This window comes from Chiloscyllium plagiosum, unplaced genomic scaffold, assembly GCF_037043375.1.
Source record: "Chiloscyllium plagiosum isolate Xiang-an unplaced genomic scaffold, Cpla_swu_hap1 HiC_scaffold_2, whole genome shotgun sequence".
NCBI classification, from domain to species: Eukaryota; Metazoa; Chordata; class Chondrichthyes; order Orectolobiformes; family Hemiscylliidae; genus Chiloscyllium; species Chiloscyllium plagiosum.
The window spans coordinates 6836454-6860433 of NW_028270140.1; the positions used below are offsets into that span (position 1 = coordinate 6836454).

Genomic DNA, 23980 nt, shown 5'->3' on the forward strand with positions numbered 1-23980 from the left:
CATTATGTTTTAGGTAACTCAGTATGCACCAATCGGATTGTTGGAGGCTTCTTAAAATAGTTGTGCCTTATACATTATTTCTCTTTCCTATATACAAGTTGTGTATTGAGAGAAGGAAACCACAACATTTGAAGGTGCTTTGCTACTAGGTTTATTTATGTATGTTACAAATAAACTTGGCCTTGATACTCTTCTGGAGATGGTTTCCGCATTGGATGTGGTGTTGGTTGGGGGAATTGCACAGATTATAATCAATGGAATCTTCAATCTCAACTGAACTGTTCCAATTCATTTTGACTGCTGGGTTTCACATGTAAAATCTGCACATCTTTATAATGCACAGTACACAAATATGTTTTCAGGATCAATGATAATCTTGGAAGGAGGGTAGAATTCAGAATCATTGATGCGTCATTGGTATTATTGCTATGTACAGTCAGGAACAGGAGGGGCATTTATCACTCCAGCACGAGGACGAAGAACTTGTGGCTCTAAGAAGGTAATGCTTGGAGATAGTTTAGTGGTTACCAGCAGGGAGCTAGTACTGAATGCAATGTGAAAAATGCTTTAATGACTTAGAGTCAGGAAACATGCAGACATTTGTTAAGTCAACAACATCCTGTGCTTTAAGCAGTTCCTCCTAGACCCCACTCTATTCAGCTAAGCCTTCTCCATGCATTGTTCCTTATACCCATTCAACTTTTAGAACATCCAGCTTTCAGTTTCTGCATCACCTTTCCATTCAGCCAAATTCTTATATTATGTAACTCAGAACACAATTGTACAGCACAGGAACAGGCCCTTCAGCCCACAATGTTGTGCCAAACCTGACACCAAATTAAATTAATCCTTTCTGCCTGCCCTTGGTCCATATCCCTCCATTTCCTGCATTTTCATTGCTTATCTAGAGGTCCCTTAAATGCCCTTATTGTACCTGCCTCCACCACCACCACCATGGCAAAACATTCCAGACTCCTACCAGAGTGCAAAAAAAATGTGCCCCTAACATCTCCTTTGAACTTTCCCCTTCTCACCTTAAATGCACTCTGGGAAAAAGATCTGATCATAAACCCTATCTAGGCATCTCATAGGTTTATAGACTTCCATCAAGTCTCCCCTCAGCCTTCGCTGCTCCAGAGAAAATAACCAGAGCTTTTCTAGCCTCTCCTTATAGTTTATGCCCTCTAATCCAGGCAGCATCCTGGTAAACCTCTTCTGCGCACTCTCCAAAGCCGTAATGTGGTGACCAGAAATGAATGCAATACTTTAAGTGTGGCCTCACTAAAATCTTATATAGCTGCAACATGGCATCCTGATTCTGTAGTCAATTCCCTGACCAATAAAGGCAAGCATGCCATGTGTTTTTTACCTCCCTATCTACTTACATGGCTACTTTCAGGGAACTATTGTCTTGAACCCGAGGATCTCTCCGTATACCAATGCTGGTCAGGGTCCTGTCATTAACTGTACACTTTTCTTTAACATTTGATCTCCAAAATGCAGCACCGCACCCTTAAATGCCACTTGTCATTTCTTCACCCGTATCTGCAACTGATCTATATTCTGCTGTACCCTCAGACAATCTTCTTCACTATCCACAATTCTACCAATTTTTGTATCATCCGCAAACTTGCTAACCCACCCATTTGCATTTTCATCTAAGTCATTTATATATATCACAAACAGCAGAGGTCCCAGTACAAATCCCTGTAGAATACCATTAGTCATGGACTTGCAGCACTACCCTCTGTCTTCTATAGCTGTCTGATTGCAGTGCACTTGGTAACAGTGGCAGCTATATGACAAAAGTGCATCAGCAATATAAAAAGACACTAACAAGTATGCAACGCACAATCTGGACAGCACCAAAATGGGACTGGTGCAGCAGAAGTAGTGAAAATGTTTTCCATGGAAAGACTGAGAACATTTATGGGACTTCAAACATGGGTTTCAAAGAAGCCCATGCAGGTCATTAAAAAAAGTGCATGCTCGGATGCTCTTTTGTAGACTTGACTTGTATTGATAAATGCTAGGCAATAATAACAACCTTCAAAGTCAAGCTGAGCTTGGAACACAATCAAATCCAAACATAAACCTTCAGATATACCTGCCCCAAAGGTGTGTCGGAACATGTTCAAAACAAGTTGATTAACATAACTATAATTTCAGATGGGAAAATATGAGTAAATTGGCATAGTTAAAAAAAAGAGACCAAAAGTGTGCAACGTATTTCCCTAAACTGTCCTTCTTACAACATCAATCCCACCCTTGGAACATTCCTTTTAAAAATCTCACTATGACTGCAAACTTGAACATTTCCTATAATTTTCATTCTGCTCCTTTGTGGGTCTGATATTAAAACACAAATCACCTTTGGATGTTTTACTATGTTAAACTGATTATGTAAGTCTGGAGTTCTTATTGTTATTCCACATTAATGCAACAAGCTCACACAATGGACCTTTCTTTCAGTTACACATACACAGCAGTTTATGTCCTGACTGATATTCTTCTCCTGCATTATTTTGAGTCAGTTTAAGAGAAAAATCATCAAAAGGTGATTACCCAACAATTTTAATTTCTGTAGTTTTATTATACCCAATTTCAATCCCATTCAGAACACATTATAATTTAAGCCCTTTTATAACAAAGGAACAGTATTGGACATCACTATAAATTATACACTGCTGAGTTTATAAAGCACGTTAGTGGTATCTGGTGGTAGCAGAGAAGAATTGCATGACTTTAATTCAATCAACTTTGAAGAAAACTCTCTGGGAAATTTCTGAATAACCTTTGTTTAACTAAAAAGCTACTGCAAAAATGGGCCTTAAGTTTCCAGTTTGAGAAGGCCAAGTCATTTCTTAGAAGGGTCATTCTTATTTTTAGAAATGAACTTCTAGTAGGACAGTGCGAATCAGAGAACATGAAATTCTATGGTGAATGAACAATTGGGAAACGCCAAAGAGATTTTATTAAATAAAAGGGCAGAGGGAAGTTTTACATTCGTATTGTGCTTTTAGTAAGATCAGTTTACCCCTGCACCCCTGGCCAGAGTTCACTTATCATGGATGAACTTTCCCACAATTCTGTCTACATCTTCATGGTTTCAATTGTCAGAGTGAGAGTCAATGAAATCATTAGATTAAGGACTTCTGATTTTGTCTTTACCTCTCTTTTAAATGGTGATACATAACAGGTACCAACTAGGAAGATCATCTGATTAGGGTAGGATTTAGGATTTTATGACCATGAAGAATTTTAGAAACTTTGTATATTGATTTCACCAGCTTGGAGAAGCTTTTTACACTTTTTCCCTCTACAATGTTTCACAAATACGAATATGTGAATGCTCTCACAGGATAGGTATAGCAGAATGTATTCTGTGATTCACTCACCAGAGGACTTAAAGAAGGGGAAGAGAGGTGTTGTTTAAGCTAAGGTTCACTGGGTATTACCAACTCTTAATACAAACATAGTATACCACTATCAGGATCTTTTGGAGGAACTCTTCATGAGAGCATGCTCATATAGACGAGCACATATATAAGCATTTTGTACGGTATGTTGCATGATGGGATTGTGTGCAAACATACCCATTATCAAGTATTCTCTATCAGTGGCTTCTTTAACATAGTTCCAGGGATTATTTGCAACATCATAGGGAATAGCAGAGGCATGTATTAAGATTACAAGATAGCTTTAAAGCAGAGGAGAAAGTGAGGTCTGCAGATGCTGGAGATCAGAGCTGAAAATGTGTTGCTGGAAAAGCGCAGCAGGTCAGGAACATCCAGGGAACAGGAGAATCGACGTTTCGGGCATAAGCCCTTCTTCAGGGGGCTTATGCCCGAAATGTCGATTCTCCTGTTCCCTGGATGCTGCCTGACCTGCTGCGCTTTTCCAGCAACACATTTTCAGCTTTAAAGCAGAGCAAACCAAACATTAGCTATGCAAGAAAGCAAAGTGATAGATTCACAGAGTTTATGCAGTTGCTAGATTCCCAAAAAGGTGCTGTGTGCAATTGGTAGCACCCACATTACGTTGACAGTTCTACTAAAACACCCACTTGGCTACTGAAAACAATTAGAATTCTGAAATTTCCCAACATGCCTTCAACTTCATCCATATTCTTAGCCTGAACACTTCAGAGCAGAGAATCAGCTCCACAATGATGTCTGGGTTAAAAAGCAACCAAACATCAGGGCACAAATATTAGCCTTACAAAGAACAAAGAAGCTTTACAGCCTAGGAACAGGCCCTTCGGCCCTCCAAGCCTGAGCCACTCCAAATCCACTGTCTAAATCTATGGCTCAATTCCTATGGATCTGTATCCCTCTGCTCCCCACCTGCTCATGCATCTCTCTAGACGCACCTTAAATGAATCTACCGTGCCTGCCTCTATTACCTCTGATGGCAACACCTTCCAGGTACCTACCACCCTGTGTAAAGTACTTTCTGCGTGTATTCTCCTTAAACTTTTCACCTTTCACCTTGAACGTGTGACCTCTCGTTATTGAATCCTTCACCCTGGGAAGAAGCTTATCTCTATCCACCCTATCTATACCTTTCATGATTTTGTAGACCTCGATCAGGTTCCCACTCAATCTCTTTTTCCTAATGAAAACAATCCTAACCTACTCAACCTCTCTTCATAGCTAGCACCTTCCATACAAGGCAACATCCTCATAAATCTTCTCTGCACCCTCTCCAAAGCGTCCACATTCTATTAGATTTAAAATAGTGATGGAAAAGGATAGACCAGATAGAGTCATAGAGATGTACAGCATGGAAACAGACCCTTTGGTCCAACCCGTCCTTGCCGACCAGCTATCCCAACCCAATCTAGTCCCACCTGCCAGCACCCGGCCCATATCCCTCCAAACCCTTCCTATCCATATACCCATCCAAATGCCTCTTACCTGTTGCAATCGTACCAGCCTCCACCACTTCCTCTGGCAGCTCATTCCATACACGTATCACCCTCTGTGTGAAAAGGTTGCCCCATAAGTCTCTTTTCTTTCTTTCCCCTCTCACCCTAAACCCGATCCCAGGGAAAAGACTTTGTCTATTTATCCTATTCATGCCCCTCATAATTTTGTAAACCTCTATAAGGTCACCCCTCAGCCTTTGACGCTCCAGAGAAAACAGCCCCAGCCTGTTCAGCTTCTCCACATAGCTCAAGTCGTCCAACCCTGGCAACCTCCTTCTTCAGGGGGCTTATGCCCGAAATGTCGATTCTCCTGTTCCCTGGATGCTGCCTGACCTGACTTGTAAATCTTCTCTGAACCCTTTCAAGTTTCACAACATCATTCCGATAGGAAGGAGACTAGAAGTGCATGCAATATTCCAACAGTGGCCTAACCAATGTCCTGGTACAGCCGCAACATGACCTCCCAACTCCTGTACTCAGTACTCTGACCAATAAGGGAAAACATACCAAACGCCTTCCCCATGACCCTATCTACCTGTGACTCCACTTTCAAGGAGCTATGAACCTGCACTCCAAGCTCTTTGTTCAGCAACACTCCCTAGGACCTTACCATTAAGTATAAGTCCTGCTAAGACTTGCTTTCCCAAAATGCAGCATCTCGCATTTATCTGAATTAAACTCCATCTGCCACTTCTCAGCCCATTGGTCCATCTGGTCCAGATCCTGTTGTAATCTGAGGTAACCCACTTCACTGTCTACTACACCTCCAATTTTGGTGTCATCTGCAAACTTACTAACTGTACCTCTTATGCTTGCATCCAAATCATTTATGTAAATGACAAAAAGTAGAGGACCCAGCACCGATCCTTGTGGCACTCCACTGGTCACAGGCCTCCAGTCTGAAAAACAACCCTCCATCACCACCTTCTGTCTTATACAGAACAGGTTCAAAAGGTAGAAAAGTTGAAGTTCTAAATTGGAGAAAGGCCAATTGTGACGGTATTAGCCAAGAACTTTCAAAAGCTGATTGGGGGCAAATGTTCACAGGTAAAGGGACGGCTGAAAAATGGGAAGCCTTCAGAAATGAGATAACGAGAATCCAGAGAAAGTATATTCCTGTTAGGGTGAAAGGAAAGGCTGGCAGGTATAGGCAATGCTGGATGACTAAAGAAATTGAGGGTTTGGTTAAGAAAAAGAAGGAAGCATATGTAAGGTATAGACAGGATAAATCAAGTGAATCCCTAGAAGAGGGTGTAGGTTTGATATCCAGAAGTTTCATTACCTGGCTAGGTAACATCATCAGTGGCGACCTCCAAGTGAAGTGAAGCTGGTGTCTCCTGCTTTCTATTTATATCTTTCTCCTGGATGGGGTTCCTGGGGTTTGTGGGGATGTCATTTCCTGTTCGTTTTCTGAGGGGTTGATAGATGGCATCTAGATCTATGTGCTTCTTTATGGCGTTGTGGTTGGAGTGCCAGGCATCTAGGAATTCTCTGGCATGTCTTTGCTTAGCCTGTCCCAGGGTAGATGTGTTGTCCCAGTCGAAATGGTGGTTTTTTTCATCCGTGTGTAGGGCTATGAGGGAGAAGGGGTCGTGTCTTTTTGTGGCTAGCTGATGTTCATGTATCCTGGTGGCTAACTTCCTTCCTGTTTGTCCTACGTAGTGTTTGTGGCAGTCCTTGCATGGAATTTTATAGATGATTTTGGTTTTGTTCATGGGTTGTACTGGGTCTTTTACGTTTTTTAGTTTTTGTTTGAGAGTGTTGGTGGGTTTGTGTGCTACTAGGATTCCGAGGGGTCTCAGTAGTCTGGCTGTCATTTCTGAAACTTATTTGATGTATGGTAAGGTGGTTAGGGTTTCTGGCTGTGTTTTGTCTGCTTGTCGTGGTTTGTTCTTGAGGAATCTGCACACTGTGTTTTTTGAGTATCCGTTCTTCTTGAATACGTCATATAGGTGGTTCTCCTCTGTTTTTCGAAGTTCGTCTGCAGTGCTGTGGTGGCTCATTGGAATAGTGTTCTGATACAGCTTCGTTTGTGTGTGTTGGGATGGCTGCTGGTGTAGTTGAGTATTCGGTCAGTGTTTGTCGGTTTCCTGTAATATGCAGGTTTGTAATTCTCCCTTGTCCTTTCTTCCTACTGTGACGTCCAGAAATGCGAGTTTGTTGTCAGTTTCTTTCTCCTTCTCCTTGGTGAACTTTATGCCTGTGAGGGTGTTGTTGATGATGTTAAATGTCTCTTCTATCTTGTTTTGTTTTGTGATGACAAAGGTGTCATCTACGTAGCGAACCCAGATTTTTGGTTTGATGATTGGTAGGGCCGTTTGTTCTAACCTTTGCATTACTGCTTCGGCTATGAATCCTGATAGTGGAGATCCCATGTGTGTGCCGTTGGTTTGTTTGTAGACTATGTTGTTGAAGATGAAGTGGGTGGTGAGGCACAGGTCCACTAGCTTCATGATGTTTTCGTTGGTAATGTGATTGATGGTGGTTGGTGTGTGTGTGATGGTCTGTTTTAAAAAAGTGTGGCGAGTGTTTCCTTTGCTAGGTCAATGTTGATGGAGGTGAACAGTACTGTTACGTCGAATTAAATCATTGCTTCGTCTTCCTCTATTTTGGTGTTTTTGATGATTTTTCGGAATTCCTGGGTAGAGTGGATGGAGTGCTGTGACTCTTCTAGGTATTTCTGTCTTGCGTGTAGTTCTTTGGCCAGTCTGTAAGTTGGTGTTCCGGGTAGTGAGACTATAGGTCTGAGGCTACAAACCTTGCGATCCTTAGAAGAGTATAAAGGCAGTAGGAGTATACTTAAGAGGGAAATCAGGAGGGCAAAAAGGAGACATGAAATAGCTTTGGCAAATAGAATTAAGGAGAATCCAAAGGGTTTTTACAAATACATTAAGGACAAAAGGGTAACTGGGGAGAGAATAGGGCTCCTCAAAGATCAACAAGGCGGCCTTTGTGTGGAGCAGCAGAAAATGGGGGAGATACTAAATGAGTATTTTGCATCAGTATTTACTGTGGAAAAGAATATGCAAGACATAGAAATTAGCAAAATAGATGGAGACACCTTGCAAAATGTCTATATTACAGAGGAGGAAGTGCTGGATGTCCTGAAACGCATGAAGATGGATAAATCCATAGGACCTGATCAGGTGTACCCTACAACTCTGTGGGAAGCTAGAGAAGTGATTGCTGGGCCTCTTGTTGGGATATTTATATCATCGATAGTCACAGGTGAGGTGCCGGACTGGAGGTTGGTTGATGTGGTGCCACTGTTTAAGAAGGGTGGTAAGGACAAGCCAGGGAACTATAGACCAGTGAGTCTGACGTCAGTGGTGGGCAAGTTGTTGGAGGGAATCCTGAGGGACAGAATGCACATGTATTTGGAAAGGCAAGGACTGATTCGGGACAGTCAACATGGCTTTGTGCGTGGGAAATCATGTCTCACAAACTTGACTGAGTTTTTTGAAGAAGTAACAAAAGAAGATTGATGATGGCAGAGCGGTAGGTATAATCTATATGGACTTCAGTAAGGCGTTCGACAAGGTTTCCCATGGGAAACTGATTAGCAAGGTTAGATCTCACGGAATAAAGTGAGAACTAGCCATTTGGATACTGAACTGGCCCAAAGGTAGAAGACACAGGGTGGTGGTGGAGGGTTGATTTTCAGACTGAAGGCCTGTGACCAGTGGAGTGCCATAAAGACCAGTGCTGGGTCCTCTACTTTTTGTCATTTACATAAATGATTTGGATGTGAGCATAAGTACAATTAGTAAGTTTGCAGATGACACCAAAATTGGAGGTGTAGTGGACAGCAAAGAGTGTTACCTCAGATTACAACAGGACCTTAATCAGATGGGTCAATGGGCTGAGAAGTGGCAGATGGAGTTTAATTCAGATAAATGCGAGGTGCTGCATTTTGGGAAAGCAAATCTTAGCAGGACTTATACACTTAACGGTAAGGTCCTGGGGAGTGTTGCTGAACAAAGACCTTGGAGCGCAGGTTCATAGCTCCTTGAAAGTGGAGTCGCAGGTAGATAGGATAGTGAAGAAGGCGTTTGGTATGCTTTCCTTTATTGCTGAGTATTGAGTACAGGAGTTGGGAGGTCATGTTGCAGCTGTACAGGACATTGGTTAGGCCACTGTTGGAATATTGCGTGCAATTTTGGTCTCCTTCCAATCGGAAAGATGGGTTCAGAAAAGATTTACAAGGATGTTACAAAGGTTGGACAACTTGAGCTATGGGGAAAGGCTGCACAGGCTGGGGCTGTTTTCCCTGGAGTGTCGGTGGTGGAGTGGTGACCTTATAGAGGTTTACAAAATTATGAGGGGCATAGATAGGACAAATAGACAAAGTCTTTTCCCTGGGATCGGGGAGTCCAGAACTAGAGGGCATAAGTTTAGGGTAGAGGGGAAAGATATAAAAGGGACCTAATGGACAACTTTTTTAAACAGAGGGTGGTACGTCTATGGAATGAGCTGCCAGAGGAAGTGGTGAATGCTGGTACAATTGCAACATGTAAGAGGCATTTGGATGGGTATATGAATAGGAAGGGTTTGGAGGGATATGAGCCAGCAGTTAGTAGGTGGGACTAGATTGGATTGGGATATCTGGTTGGCGTGGACTGGTTGGACTGAAGGGTCTGTTTCCATGCCATACATCTCTATGACTCTATCCTTTTGGTAATATGGCAACCAGAACAGTACACAGTATTCTAAACGCTGACGAATCAAAGTCTTGTACAATTTTGACATGACCTACCAGATACCCCATCCGATGAAGGCAAGCATACTATATGCCTTCTTGACCACTCTATCCACCTGTGCAGCCACCTTTAGGTACAATGGACCTGAACTCCCAGATCTCTGTGCTCATCAACTTTTCCCAAGGGTCTTTCGTTTACAGTATTGTTCACTCTCGAATTAGACTTCCCAAAATGCATCACCTCACATTTGCCAGGAATGAACTCCATCTGCCACTTCTCTACCCAACTCTCCAGTCTATCAAAATTCTCTTGTATTCTTTGACAGTCCCCAATGCTTTCTGTGACTCCTCCAATCTTCGTGTCATCTGCAAACTTACTGATCAGACCAACAATGCCCTCTTCCAGATGATTTATGTATATCACAAACAAAAGTGGCCTCACGCATCACCTTTCTCCATTTCGAGAAACTCCCTTCAACTACTACTCTGCTCAACCAGTCCTTTATCCACCTAGCTAGAACACCCTGCACACCATGTCACTTCACTTTCTGCATTAGTTTACCATGGGGAACCTTATCAAATGTTTTACTAAAGTCCATGTATATAACATCTACAGCCCTTCCTTCATCTATACACTTAGTCACTTCCATGCTGGTAATCAAAGAGATCAAGAGAATGTTGAGAATATCTTCCTTGTGCTGAGAGACATCAAGAAGGAATCTTCCTTGCACTACAGATCATATATGTAAGCAATGATAAACGGTTGTACCTTTTATAATTATAGAGCAATGCATTAACTTATTTGAGGTGGCTGTTTTGGCTCCAATTGATCTGGAGTAATAGAGCAGATCAAGAGTACACGTGGGCAGAGTGCTAAAGTTACGTTTTGAAATTCGTTCACGAGATGTGGGCATCTCTAGTTAGGTTAATGTGGAAGTAAAATTTGACACACTTTGTCTGACAGCCACTTTGTCACAAAACTGATCTCTCAAATTAGCTGATGTATCTGTTTTGCTAAAATAGCTTTGCAGCTGCCTGAGAATGCTCGTTTCCCCCAGACCCTGGACTCGTTCTGCTTCCATAATGTTTCACGGACATGGAGTTGCTGAAAAAATTGTACTTTTACAGTAATGTTGTGAAATCTTTCACTGAAAGTATTGAAACTTTCAGGTGAATTGGCTATGCTAAATTGCCCGAAGTGTTAGGTGAAGGGGTAAATGTATGGGTGGGTTGCGCTTCGGCGGGTCGGTGTGGACTTGTTGCGCTGAAGGGCCTGTTTCCACACCGTAAATAATCTAAAGTAATCTAAAGTTTAGAGGTTAAGTTGATGAGTGTCCCATTAGTGTATTGGATGAAAAGTGAAATGGATAAGAATCTGGACAGGAGGATGTAGGACAAGATCTTTGGCAGAGAATGGTCATCTGAACCATTTAACACGAGAAGTGAGAGGAAAGTGAGATAGTGCAAACCTATTTAAATTTTCTGCAAGACAGTGTAGTAGTACTTGACTTATCTGAAAAGGGAGTTTTACACAATAGAATGGCCAAATTAGCCCTTGCAATCTCTGCCTTCCAAAAGACTTGTGATGGTGTTCAAGAAGCAATATTAAAAGAGATTGACGTAGTCATTTTGCATGATTAATTCTGTATAAGAAATGTACACCCATCATTAGTGGGATCAAAAGACTTACAGCTGCATATCAAAATCTAGTACTATAATCACACCACTATTTCTGGACCCATAGAAATTGTCCAGTTTTGGCATTATACTTATGAAAAAGGTAAATAAGCAAAATATTTGGGATGTATAGATTGACTCAATCTTGGTTGCGGGTCAATGGAAATCACTGAATCTCAGCTACTGCTCAACTCTCATTGATAATTCCAAGTGTCACAGCCTGGTAAACCATCTCAGCTCACAGACCAACTCAACAACAAGGGTGTGATGACAAATATGACATAACTAGGGTGAAGGATCACTTCTAGAAAAAAAAAAATCAAAAAGGTACTTAAAAGGATTGTGGCCATCAAAATGGCCTTTTCATGTACGTGCAGCTTTAACAGCAACTCTGTTGGGCTAAATGCCACTGATGAGAATATGCTGGCTGGGTCCCAAATCAACTCAAAATTGGGTCTGTTGTTACGGCTTCTGCCGTTACTGTAATGTTCATCCCATGGAGATAAATACAAATGTATTGGGAAAAAAAAACTCAAGAAAAACAAACAATGGCCAATTCTGATGAAAAGTCATACAGAAACTGATATTAGAAAGATATTATGGGCGGCACGGTGGCACAGTGGTTAGCACTGCTGCCTCACAGCGCCAGAGACCCGGGTTCAATTCCCGCCTCAGGCGACTGACTGTGTGGAGTTTGCACGTTCTCCCCGTGTCTGCGTGGGTTTCCTCCGGGTGCTCCGGTTTCCTCCTACAATCCAAAAGATGTGCAGGTCAGGTGAATTGGCCATGCTAAATTGCCCGTAGTGTTAGGTTAGGGGTAAATGTAGGGGTAGGGGTATGGGTGGGTTGCGCTTCGGCGGGGCGGTGTGGACTTGTTGGGCCGAAGGGCCTGTTTCCACACTGTAAGTAATCTAATCTAAAAAAAAAGCTAATTTTGCAATACAAGATAATCACTGGAAAAGATTCAGTGGACAATGCACACAGCTCATTTGGCTTAACAAGGTATTGTATGGTTGTCCTCAGAATTAAGAGATACCATAAATGGTGAGTAGTCTCAGGATTCTGAACATATTGGCTACAAATTTCAGTTCCATGGCGTTCATACCTTTGGACAAATGCTATCAGATGTTGTTTTGCATAGTTCCTTTGCATAAGCACTCCGTACATGCCAAAAGTATGCCAAAGTGGCAAAATTGCAACGTTAGTCGGCATAAAGTACTGATTTGACCCTACTGATGCAATTTTAACTTCAATGTTTAGTTAACTCCATCCCTGAGCCTTGCATAGCTGAACACACTCCAGCAGCAAGCAGGACCTAGCTATTCTAGCTAACCTAGTTCTAACTCTATTTAAAAAAAACATCAATTATTGAGACTGGAAATTGCAGAGGCACTGGAATTTTGTTTTTAAAAACTTCCCTGAATTCAGGGATCGTGTTAGAATATTGGATGATTGCAAACTTTATGCCCTGTCAGTTAAATATCAGTGTTGGGGGAAATTTCAGAAACAATTATTTTGCGTGGAACTAATAATCACATGAAAAACAATGGGTAAACTTTAAAAGAGCCAACATTGATTTCGAAAGGGAGATTTTTGAAGAATTAACAGTCATTGCAGGATGTTATATGGACTGCCAAACAGCCTCTTATATAATGCCACACAACAGACTTGAAGAAGGTGATAGTTCATGCACTGAAAGGAAGAGTAGCAATATGGATACAACACTGGCTGAGTGCTACAGTTTCCCACAAAGGGAAACAATCTCTCCGCCCCAAGAATCTTCTCTGCTTCTACAAGGTCTCCTCTCATTCTTCTGAACTCCAGTGAGTATTAGCCTAACCCACTCAACCAGTCCCATGAAAACCCTCCACATCCAGAATTCATCCAGTTAACCTTTCTGGACTGCCACCATTGCTCATATCTTTCCTTAGAAAAAGGGACCAAAACAAAATATGGAAAGACAGAATAAAATAAATGATAGCCTTAAGGCCTGGCTGTGGACATACATAAGTCAGTAAAGATGACAGGACAGATAGCAAGTGGTGCTAATAAAGCATATACTATTCTATGCTTCATTAAGAAGTGAAAAGATAAAATGGTACAGTTCTGGGTACCACATTGTCAATACTTTGTAAAGACTGCAGAAGAGCTTTACAAGAATGTTTCATGAATGAGACACTCGGTATGAGGAAAGACTGGAGAAATTGGGACTATTTTCCTGAGAGAGAAGAAGGCCAAGAGATTCAATAGAAGCTTTCGAAATCAAACAGGGTCTGGACAGAGTACACGGAGAAACTGCTCTTATTCAAGAAAGAATCGAGAATCAGAGGGAAAAGATTTATTTGCTAAAGAAGCAAACACAAGGTAAGCCAAACAACTTTTATACACAATGAGGAATTAGGTCTAGAATTAACTGCCCAGAATGAAGGTGGAGAAAGTGTCAATGGAGTCCATGAAGATGGCATTAGATGATATTTTAAATAGAAACAATGTGCATGGTTATGGAGAAAAGGCAGAAGATTGGCACCTAGTTAATTTCCTCAGAGAGGGAGTGCAGATGATGGAATGAATGGCCTTCCTCAGCTGTAACAGCTCAGTAATTTTAAGTTGAGTTGTTGATTGATTTCTATAGCCTGCTGCTAAGAAAGAAGTGTCAAGTTGTGGTGTTACCTTTATGTTAATTGTGTTTCATTGCATCCGGCTAGCAGCCTTAACAGGACAATTACTTGAACACTAGAAAGAGTCCGTGGCTGTTTGATTACAAGATGTAAATACAGAGAAGTGTTGAAAGGTGGGATCCACTTCTTGATTGGGTTAACTGGAACTTCCAAGGTTAGCACCTCTACAAACTTTAGTAATGTGCTGGAGGACAGATTGCTATACTAGTCATACCTTGAAACTCCTTTTGAGAACAGATATTTGTCACTATGAATGTTCAAGGCTGCAGACTATTTACCTGACATCTGGTTCAACTTTCACTGTTAAATCCAAATGTTTTTGTGTTGCAAAAGTAGTTGAGATATCTGTCAGTCATTGGACACTATGTCATGTTTAAGTTCTCATGTGTGGTAATGGAGCTTACCACCAATTCCAAGCTGGAAACTGTGGACTCCAAGATCTGCAGAAAGCCATGCTCATGTTTGGTGCTGAACTCCTCCAAAAACCTTGACAATGTTTTCTGGCTTTTTGCAGTCCTTCCACAGTATTTTTACATATAGCCATCATTAATTTTATGTACATTACTCCAGTGAAATCAAACCAGGACTTCAACACAACACGTCTGTATGCATTCTCCCCTTGAAATGAGCTGGCACCTCCTTACCCCCTGCTGCCCGCTAAGCTGATTATGAACACGTATGGAGTGCCAGTGTCTGGGCTGTTGAATTCACGTGCACTAGCAAACCTATCTTATGTGTTCATGACTGTTTTCCACATTTTTCACCACTGCCTGGTCAGCTGACAGTTCTTTGTTTCTTCTGCTTTTTCAATGTCAACAGTCAGGTTATGGTTGGATATGGGACTGGGAAAAGAGTTAGGATTGTTGGTAGGTGAATGAGGAAGTTATGGTGCATTGAACAGTGTGTGAGATTAGTAGTACAGACAGTGATGTATAGCATTTGAAGATTCAGTCACTGACCTTGAACAATCAGGTGAGGTTATTAACATTTTCAGGCACTGCATTAGGTCATTGGGTTACATTGTTAGCATGGAAATCTATGGCTGGCAGTTCCCAATGCATTTTTTCCCCACCTGGAATGTTTCATGGTTCTGTGGATAGGGAGACAAACCCTCCATTTCCAGCTCCTGTGCCAATTCCTCCAGTGCTGACATAGATGGAGCCTATTGATTCCTCAATTGTATCACACTCCCTGTTTCTGTAGGCCTACCACGCTGTCCAGCCACTTGCAGTACCCACTCCAGTCAAAATACATCTCTTCTTGATGCGATACAGATTAATCTGAAGTTATGATAGGGCTGTCGCAATTTTGCGACCTTTGTTCAGGGATGCAATTGTTCAACAGCATGCTTAGCTCTGGCTATATGCTATAGTTGTGCAGACAAAAAATGTACAGTATGCTGTTTGCCTTGGAATTGGAAGCTAATCAAGTCTTAGTAAATTTCATTACCACTGTTAAATACAGGAAAACAGCTCAAAGAATTTTTAAAAACCCTCCAGTCAAACAGAATCTGTTTGAGGACGTATAGAAGTGAAAGACAGTAGCTACTGGCAATTAATATTGTAATAGAAAACTCAATTTCACTTAAATGACTATTTTCAAATGATAGAAAATGAATAAGAATGGAAGAAATAAAAGCACGAGGCTATTAACAGAAGAATGGCTAACAGGAGGAAAGTGTATAACTTTGCTTGAAAACTCATGACTATTTGAACTTTATGCTAGGAACAATGAAGCGGGTGGTGTAAAAATCGAGAGAAAATTAACCAAAGTTCCATTTCAACTACTGTGAACAAGTTAGGTCAAAACAATAGGAGAAACTGGACAAATGCAATGGTTTTCCATTAACTTTGGTCTTCACTTCTCTCCCATAAATCAGACTTGGTTAACTCAGAGACCCTCTCCAACAATCCAAATCCCCTCCCCACTGAGCTGATAAGGCTCCTCCATGTTAGATTAGATTCCCTACAGTATGGAAACAGGCCATTTGGCCCAATAGGTCCACACCGACCCTCCAAAAAGTAACCCTCCCAGACCCATTCCCCTACCCTATACTTACCCCTGGCTAATGCACCTAACACTATGGGCAACTTAGCATAGCCGATTCACTTGACCCACACATCTTTGGATTGTGGGAGGAAACCGGAGACCCGGAGAAAACCCACATAGACACAGAGAGAGAATGTGCAAACTCCACATAGTCTCCTAGACGGGAATCAAATCCTGGGTCCCTAGTGCTGTGAGGCAGAAGTGCTAACCACTAAGCCACCATGCTGCCCACACTTAAGAGTCATAGAGGTGTACAGCATGGAAACAGACCCTTCAGTCTAACCCGTCCATGCTGACCAGATATCCCAACCCAATCTAGTCCCACCTGCCAGCACCCAGCCCATATCCCTCCAAACTCTTCCTATTCAGATACCCATCCAAATGCCTTTTAAATGTTGCAATTGTACCAGCCTCCACCACTTTCTCTGGCAGCTCATTCCATACCCAAACTACCCTCTGTGTGAAAAGGTTGCCCCTTGGGTCTCTTTTATATCTTTCCCCTCTCACCCTAAACCTATGTCCTCTAGTTCTGGACTTTCCCCACCCCAGGGAAAAGACTTTGTCTATTTACCCTTTCCATGCCCCTCATAATTTTGTAAGCCACTATAAAGGTCACCCTGCAGCCTCCAACGCTCCAGGGAAAACAGCCCGAGCCTGTTCAGCCTCTCCCTATAGCTCAAATCCTTCAACCCTGACAACATCCTTGTAAATCTTTTCTCAACCCTTTCAAGTTTCACAACATCTTTCCGATTGGAAGGAGACTAGAAGTGCACGCAATATTCCAACAGTGGCCTAACCAAAGTCCTGTACAGCCGCAACATGACCTCCCAACTCCTGTACTCAATACTCTGACCAATAAAGGAAAGCATACCAAATGCCTTCTTTTCTATCCTATCTATCTGTGACTCCACTTTCAAGGAGTTATGAACCTGCACTCCAAGGTCTCTTTGTTCAGCAACCCTACCTGGGACCTTACCATTAAGTGTATAAGTCCTGCTAAGATTTGCTTTCCCAAAATGCAGTATCTCGCATTTATCCGAATTAAACTCCATCTGCCACTTCTCAGCCCATTGGCCCATCTGATCAAGATCCTGTTGTAATCTGAGGTAACCCTCTTCGCTGTCCACTATACCTCCAATTTTGGTGTCATCTGCAAACTCACTAACTGTACTTCTTATGCTCGCATCCAAATCATTTATGTAAATGATAAAAAGTAGAGAACCCAGCACCGATCCTTATGGCACTCCACTGGTCACAGGCCTCCAGTCTGAAAAACAACCCTTCACCACCACCCTCTGTCTTCTACCTTTGAGCCAGTTCTGTATCCAACTTACTTTTGCACCTACTGGAAATGTACATTATATTCCACAGTAAAACATTATCCCTGTTTAAGACTGTTTTCCAAAATGGTGACTTGCTGAAACAGCTAATATTTCTTTGGTTCCTGTGATATTCCCCAACTTCCTCCTCTTCTTTTCACTTTGTATTCGCTCCTTCTCCTGATGTTGCCTCTTTCGTGGCTCAGTTTCCTCATACTTAACTTTTTAAAACTCATTTCTCTTACTACTTTTGTACCTCAGCAACTTGGTACCAAAGATGGTGCTATGTGTGGTGACATTATACACTTTTCACTGTACTCCTGTACTTAAGCACACGTGACAATAAAATCTAAAATCGTACTTACTTTGTCTATCCCTCTTCCAAACACATTTCCACTTTTTCTCTTCTCCAGTTGGTTATCCCCTCATCTGCTTCCTTCAGCTTCCCTATCCTCGTCCCTTCCTTACTCCTTCTCTTTTCCCCCACTTTGATTCCCACCTTCCCATGCACATTTATTTCCTGAGCTGCCTTGATTCAACTGCAGTTTACCCCTGCTTAAGCAGTCTATAGTGTTTTTATGTGAATTTTCAAATATATCTGAATAATAATGTGCACCACAAAGTGTTCAAATCAACTGGATAAAATACTTTATAAAATAAACAAAGTGCATTCATATAACATCTTCTGCAACCCCAGGACATCAAAGCACTTTGACATTGAAGTATTTTGGAGATATTATCACTGCTGTACTACAGGAAATGAAGCAACCAATTTGAGCATAGAAACTGAAAAGTATCATGATAATGACCAGATAATATTTTTTGAGATATTGATTGCAGGATAAAGTTTTGACCAGGATGACAATTCCGTTCTTCAAATTAAATGTCACTGGATATTTACTGTACATTCAATAGGGCAGATGAGACCTTTATTCACATTCCATCAAGTGAAGAGACCTCCAACAACACATCAGTGCTTTAACACTGAGTCATTCCAGTCAGAGATCTACAGCACAGAAAAAGGCCATTTGGCCCATCAAGCCTGCATCAGTCAAAAACAATCATCAAACTATTCTAATTCTATTTCCAGTGCTTGGCCTATAGCCTTGTATGTCTTGACAAGTGTACATCTAAAATACTTTAATGTTATGAGAGTCTCTGCCTGGACCACCCTTAAAGGCAGTGACTTTGATTCCCACTCCCTTGTGGGTGAAAAGAAATTCCATCACATCCCCTCTAACCCTCCTGCTCCTGACTGTAAGTCTATGCTCCTGGTCATTGATCCCTCCGCTCTGTGTCCTCATAATTTTATACATTTCAATCACTTCCCCCCTCCCCCTCCTATGCCCCAAAGAAAACAACCTCAATCCATTCAATGTCTCTTCATAAACTAAAACAACCAGCCCAGGCAATGTCCTGGCAAATCTCTACCTCCTGTCCACTGCCACATCCGTCTTATAATGTAGACTCCAAAACTGTACACAACATTCTAGGTGTGGCTTAACTAATGCTTTATACCTTCAACTGCCCTATCTTCTTCCCTTCCTTACTCCCTTTTTCCCCACTTCGATTCTCACCTCCCCATACATACGTACGTCCTTACCTGCCTTGAAGGTAGAATAACTTTACTGCTCTTAAACTCTGTTCCTTGGCTAATAAAGACAAATATCCCATAGGCCTTAGTTACCTGTTCACTGACTTAAGGGACCAGAAGACATGCAAACCAAAGTCCTTTGGATCCTTGCTATTACCTAGGATCCGACTGCTCATCATCTACTCCCTCGTCTTGTTTGTCCTGCCCAAGTGAATCTTGTCACACTTATTAGGATTTAACTCCATTTATCACTGATCAGCCCACCTAATCTGGACTGACCGTCCTGTAATTTAAGGCTCTCCTCCTCACTACTTACCACACTACCAATTTTCATTTCATCTGCAAACTTACTAATTAACCTTCTTACATTCAAGGAGGAGAAAGTGAGGACTGCAGATGCTGGAGATCAGAGTCGAGAGCGTGGTGCTGGAAAAGCACAGCAGGTTAAGCAGCATCTGAGGCCTGGAGAATTGACGTTTCGGGCATAAACTCTTCACTTGGGCTTATGCCCGAAACGTCGATTCTCCTTGTTCTCAGATGCTGCCTGACCTGCTGTGCTTTTCCAGCAACATCTCACCTCTTACATTAAAGTCTAAATAATTATGAAGTATTTCAAGAGGTTAGTCATGGCTCACATCAACTCCAGCCTACCAAGTTATCTTTATCCTTTGCAATTCGCCCATCAGTCACAGGTCCATAGCAGACGCCATCTCCTGGCCCTGCAATCATCCCTGGAAAATCTGAATAACTACATCAGGCTCCTACTTATTGACCAGAGTTCTGCCTTCAGCACCATAATTCCAAACAAGCTCATCTTGATACTCTGAGACCTAGGTCTCAGCTTCCCCCCCCCCACCCCCGTAACTGGATCCTTGACTTCCTGACTGATAGACTGCAATCAGTAAGAATAGGCAACAACACCTCCTCCAACATAATCCTGAACACAGATGCCCCAAAAGACTGCATATTCAGCCCGCTACTATGCTCCTTATACACTCACAACTGCATGGCCAAATTCCACCCAAGCTCCATTACAAATTTGCGGACGACACCACCATTGCAGGTCGCATCTCAAACAACAATGAGACAGAAGACAGGAAGGAGGTAGCGTGTTTAATCAGCATGATGGAAAGACAACAATCTTTCCACCAATGTCAGCAAAACAAAGAAGCTGGTCATTGACTTCAGGAAGCAGAGTGGAGGGTATGCCCCTGTCTGCATCAATGGTGCTGAGGTGGAAATGACTGAGAGCGTCAAGTTCCTGGGAGTGATGATCACCAACAACCTGTCCTGGTCCACCCATGTTGATGTAATAGTCAAGAAAGCACAACAATGTCTCTACTTCCTCAGGGGGCTAAGGAAATACGGCATGTCCACAAGGACTCTTAGCAATTTTTATAAATGCATCACAGTGTAGCATGGCACCTGCTCTTCCCAAGATCACAAGAAACTGCAGAGAGTTGTGAATACACGCAAACCAGTCTTCCATCCATTGACTCCATCTATATTTCACACTGCCTTGGGAAAGCAGCCAACATAATCAAAGACCTATTCCAGCTGGATTATACTCTCTTCCACCCTCTTCTATTGGACAGAAGATATAAAACATTTGAATACACATACGAACAGATTCAAGAAACAGCTTCTTCCCCACTGTTTGAACTGGCTTTTGAACAGATCTGTCAAATGCTAATTCTGATCTCACCCTGCACCTTCTTTGTGGCTGTAACACTGTATTCTGCACTCTGCTCCCCTGATGCACCTTGTATGCTGCAATCTGCCTATCTGGCATGTAAAACAACATGTTTCACTATATTTCTGTACATATGATAACAATAAAATTGAATCAAATGGTATAAAATATATTCAAATCCAACATACACTATGAAAAGTTCAATTCAAGCAGATAAAATACTTCAACATGCAAGAGAAAACATTGCATATATTTGGCATCTATTGCAATCTTGGAACATCCTATCACTTAGTCAAAGTATTTTTGAAGTATGTACATTGTTGTAATATGGGCATTTCAGAGAAGGTTCAGCTTTGATTTTTGAGCTCAACCCCCGCCGGAGTAGGAAACTGAACCAGGATCTTTGTGACAACAGAAATAGTTTTGCATACTCACCTTTTCAAATTGCAGACTTTCGTGAATAAGAAGTGGGAATACTGGCATAAAACATTTTGTTTTCCAGTACTGACCAAGCATACAAATATTGATATAGACTTCATCTTTCCTCGGCAACATCACACCAGGACAGGTTACCTAAAAGGAAATGAAAGCACAGTAACAGCTAAATGTGTAACTAAAATTTGAACTTTTAAAACTGTCTTTTACATGTCCATATGTGAAGTAAGAACAAGTACTGAAATTCTATTTGAAAATTTCGTATAATTGTTAAAATTAGATTAGATTCCCTACAGTGTGGAAGACAGGCCCTTTGGCCCAACAAGTCCACACCGACCCACTCCCCTAACTAATGCACCTAACACTATGGGCAATTTAGCATGGCCAATTCACCTAACCTGCACATCTTTGGACTATGGGAGGAAACCGGAGCACCTGGAGGAAACCCACGCAGACACAGGGAGAATGTGCAAACTCCACACAGACTAAATTGCCCGAGGTGGGAATTGAACCCGGGTCCCTGGCGCTGTGAGGCAGCAGTGCTAACCACTGAGCCACCGTGTCACCCTCTTCAGACTTTATAAAGTCATGATTCCACCAAAATGTTCACTGAGAACGGCTTAAAGTTTAATAACATATTTTTCCCCCATCTTTTGAATCTTGAATACTGTGACAATTGTTCGTCCGTTCTGACTGGTGTATCAATCTCAGTGTCAATCATTTCACTGCTGCCTCATCATAAGGTCAATCATTATTGATGACCCACAGGTAGAGTCATATTGCAGGCATAGTGGGTGAAATTTTGCTCTTCATGTTATCGCCGTCCTTTCCAGGAGTTTTTTTTGGGGGTGGTGGGGATGGCATAGTGGCATATGTAGAAATCTAGGCTCATGCTCTGGGAGTATTGGTTCAAATTCCAAGACAGATGGTGAAATTTGAATGAAATTAATTAATCTAGAGTTAAAGTCTAGTCTAGTCTAATGGTAATTTCTAAACTGTTAAAAACTCAGCTGGTCACACTAATGTTCTTTAGTAAAGGAAATCAGTTACACTGGTTCAGTCTTCAGACAATATCCCAGATATCACCATCAGCAGTCTGAAATAACATTGCTGCTAGACTGGGTCTGAGTCAGAAGATGAGGAAACCAACAGGAGCAAAACCTACTTGACCTCATGCTCACCAATCCATTTATTGCAGATGGACATGTTCAAAAGACTATCAGTTGCAATGACTACCATTGTGGAGATGTTGTCCTACCCTGTCATGCTGTCTTATCCTCCATTGTTCAAACTGATCAACCATCTCAAGACTTGGCATCCAACAGACACTATGGACTATCAGCAGCAATAGAATTGTATTCAGTCATAAGCTCATAACCTGGCATATCCTCATTCTACCATGGTCACCAAGGCAAGGGATCAGGAGAGCATGCCAGGAACTGCATAGAAGGTGTTAACCTGGTGAAGCTACAACTCAAGAGTGACTCCAAGTATGTTGCCTGTGCTGTTTGCCAACAGCCAAGCAATCCCACAACAAATATCTGGTCGACATGGATGGGTTGGACCGAAAAGGATCTGTTTTCATGCTGTACATCTCTATGACTCTATATGTAAGCTCTGCCATCCTGCCACACCCAGTCATAAATGGTTAACAGATGGGCAATTAAACAACTCACTGGTAGAGGTGCTACAGCCATTCCCATCCCAAATGTTGGGGGATCCTAGCACACCTGCACAAAAGACAAGGCTAAAGTATTTACCAAAGATACAAAATAGATAATCAATCTCCCGGATGTCCCTGAAGGCACAGATGCTCACCTTCAGCAAATTTGATTCACGCCAAGTGATAAACAAATGGGTGAAGTCACTGGACACTGCAAAGTGATGGGCTCCAACGACATTTTAGCAGTAGTTCCTGTAGACTTGTGCCACAGAATTAGCTACGCCAAACTTTTCTAATATAGTGACAACGCTTGCATCTACCAGAGCCGGGAATTAATTGACCACATATGTCCTGACTGCGAAGAGAGAAAGTAAGAAATCTGGCCAAATACCACCATATCGGCCTCCTCTCAACTGTTAGCAAAGTGATGGAAAGTGTCACCAACAGTGCTATCAAGTAGCATTTGTTCACCAATCCCCTTTTCACTGGACGCAAAATGTTAACTCTGATTTCTCCTCACACATGCTGCTAGACCTGCTGAGAGATTCCAGCAATTTCTGTTTTTGTTTCTGATTTCCAGCAACTGCAGTTTTCTTCTGAATCACATAACATGGTTTTGCGTTTTGCACCCACTACCCATTTGCTGTGACCCTCACCTCTTATTATCGCTTATTCAGTTTATTTTCTGCAATACCCTGGTATGCATAATCCCCTCATTTGTCTACCCCTTTCATCTCTCTCTCTCTCTCTGGGTTCCATGTCCACCTATCTGCTCTCCTCTCCCACCCCACCCTTCAACATAAATACCAGTACTTTGTAGCTACTATTAGTTGTAGTGAAGAGTCATTTGACTCGAAATGTTAATTCTGCTTTCTTTCTACAGATCTGCTGAGTTCGCCGGCAATCTCTATTTTTGATGCAAACAAGAAAGTATGAATATTGCTATAAAGTAGGAATACAAAAAAGAACACGTTTATAATTAAGTACACATTTAAGAAAAAACAAAACTTGCGCTAGTGCCTATCCAGAGTCTCGAGAAAACAGCATTCTCGTTTTAAATAAACAGAAATTGCTGGAGAAACTCAGTAGGTCCGGCAGCATCTCTGAAAGCACTCCAGTGACTGTTCTTCAGAGTTTCCATTTTTTCTCCTTTTAAGCAATTTTTTTTCGTAAGATCGACTCCACAGTTGAATGCAATTCGTACATACTGGCTTGTTTCAGTACAAGCTAATAATTAAATCTT

At 41.8% G+C, this 23980-nt stretch overlaps 1 protein-coding gene across 2 annotated transcripts in view; it reads right to left on the reverse strand.

Annotated features, from left to right (window-relative positions):
- LOC122564134 (spermatogenesis-associated protein 6) overlaps positions 1–23980 on the reverse strand; it is a 90587-nt gene that overhangs the window by 61967 nt on the left and 4640 nt on the right. For both annotated transcript variants that reach the window (XM_087994512.1, XM_043718754.2), the window contains exon 3: positions 21075–21212. In XM_087994512.1, coding sequence (XP_087850638.1) covers positions 21075–21212 — 138 coding nt within the window. The remainder of the gene's footprint in view (positions 1–21074; positions 21213–23980) is intronic.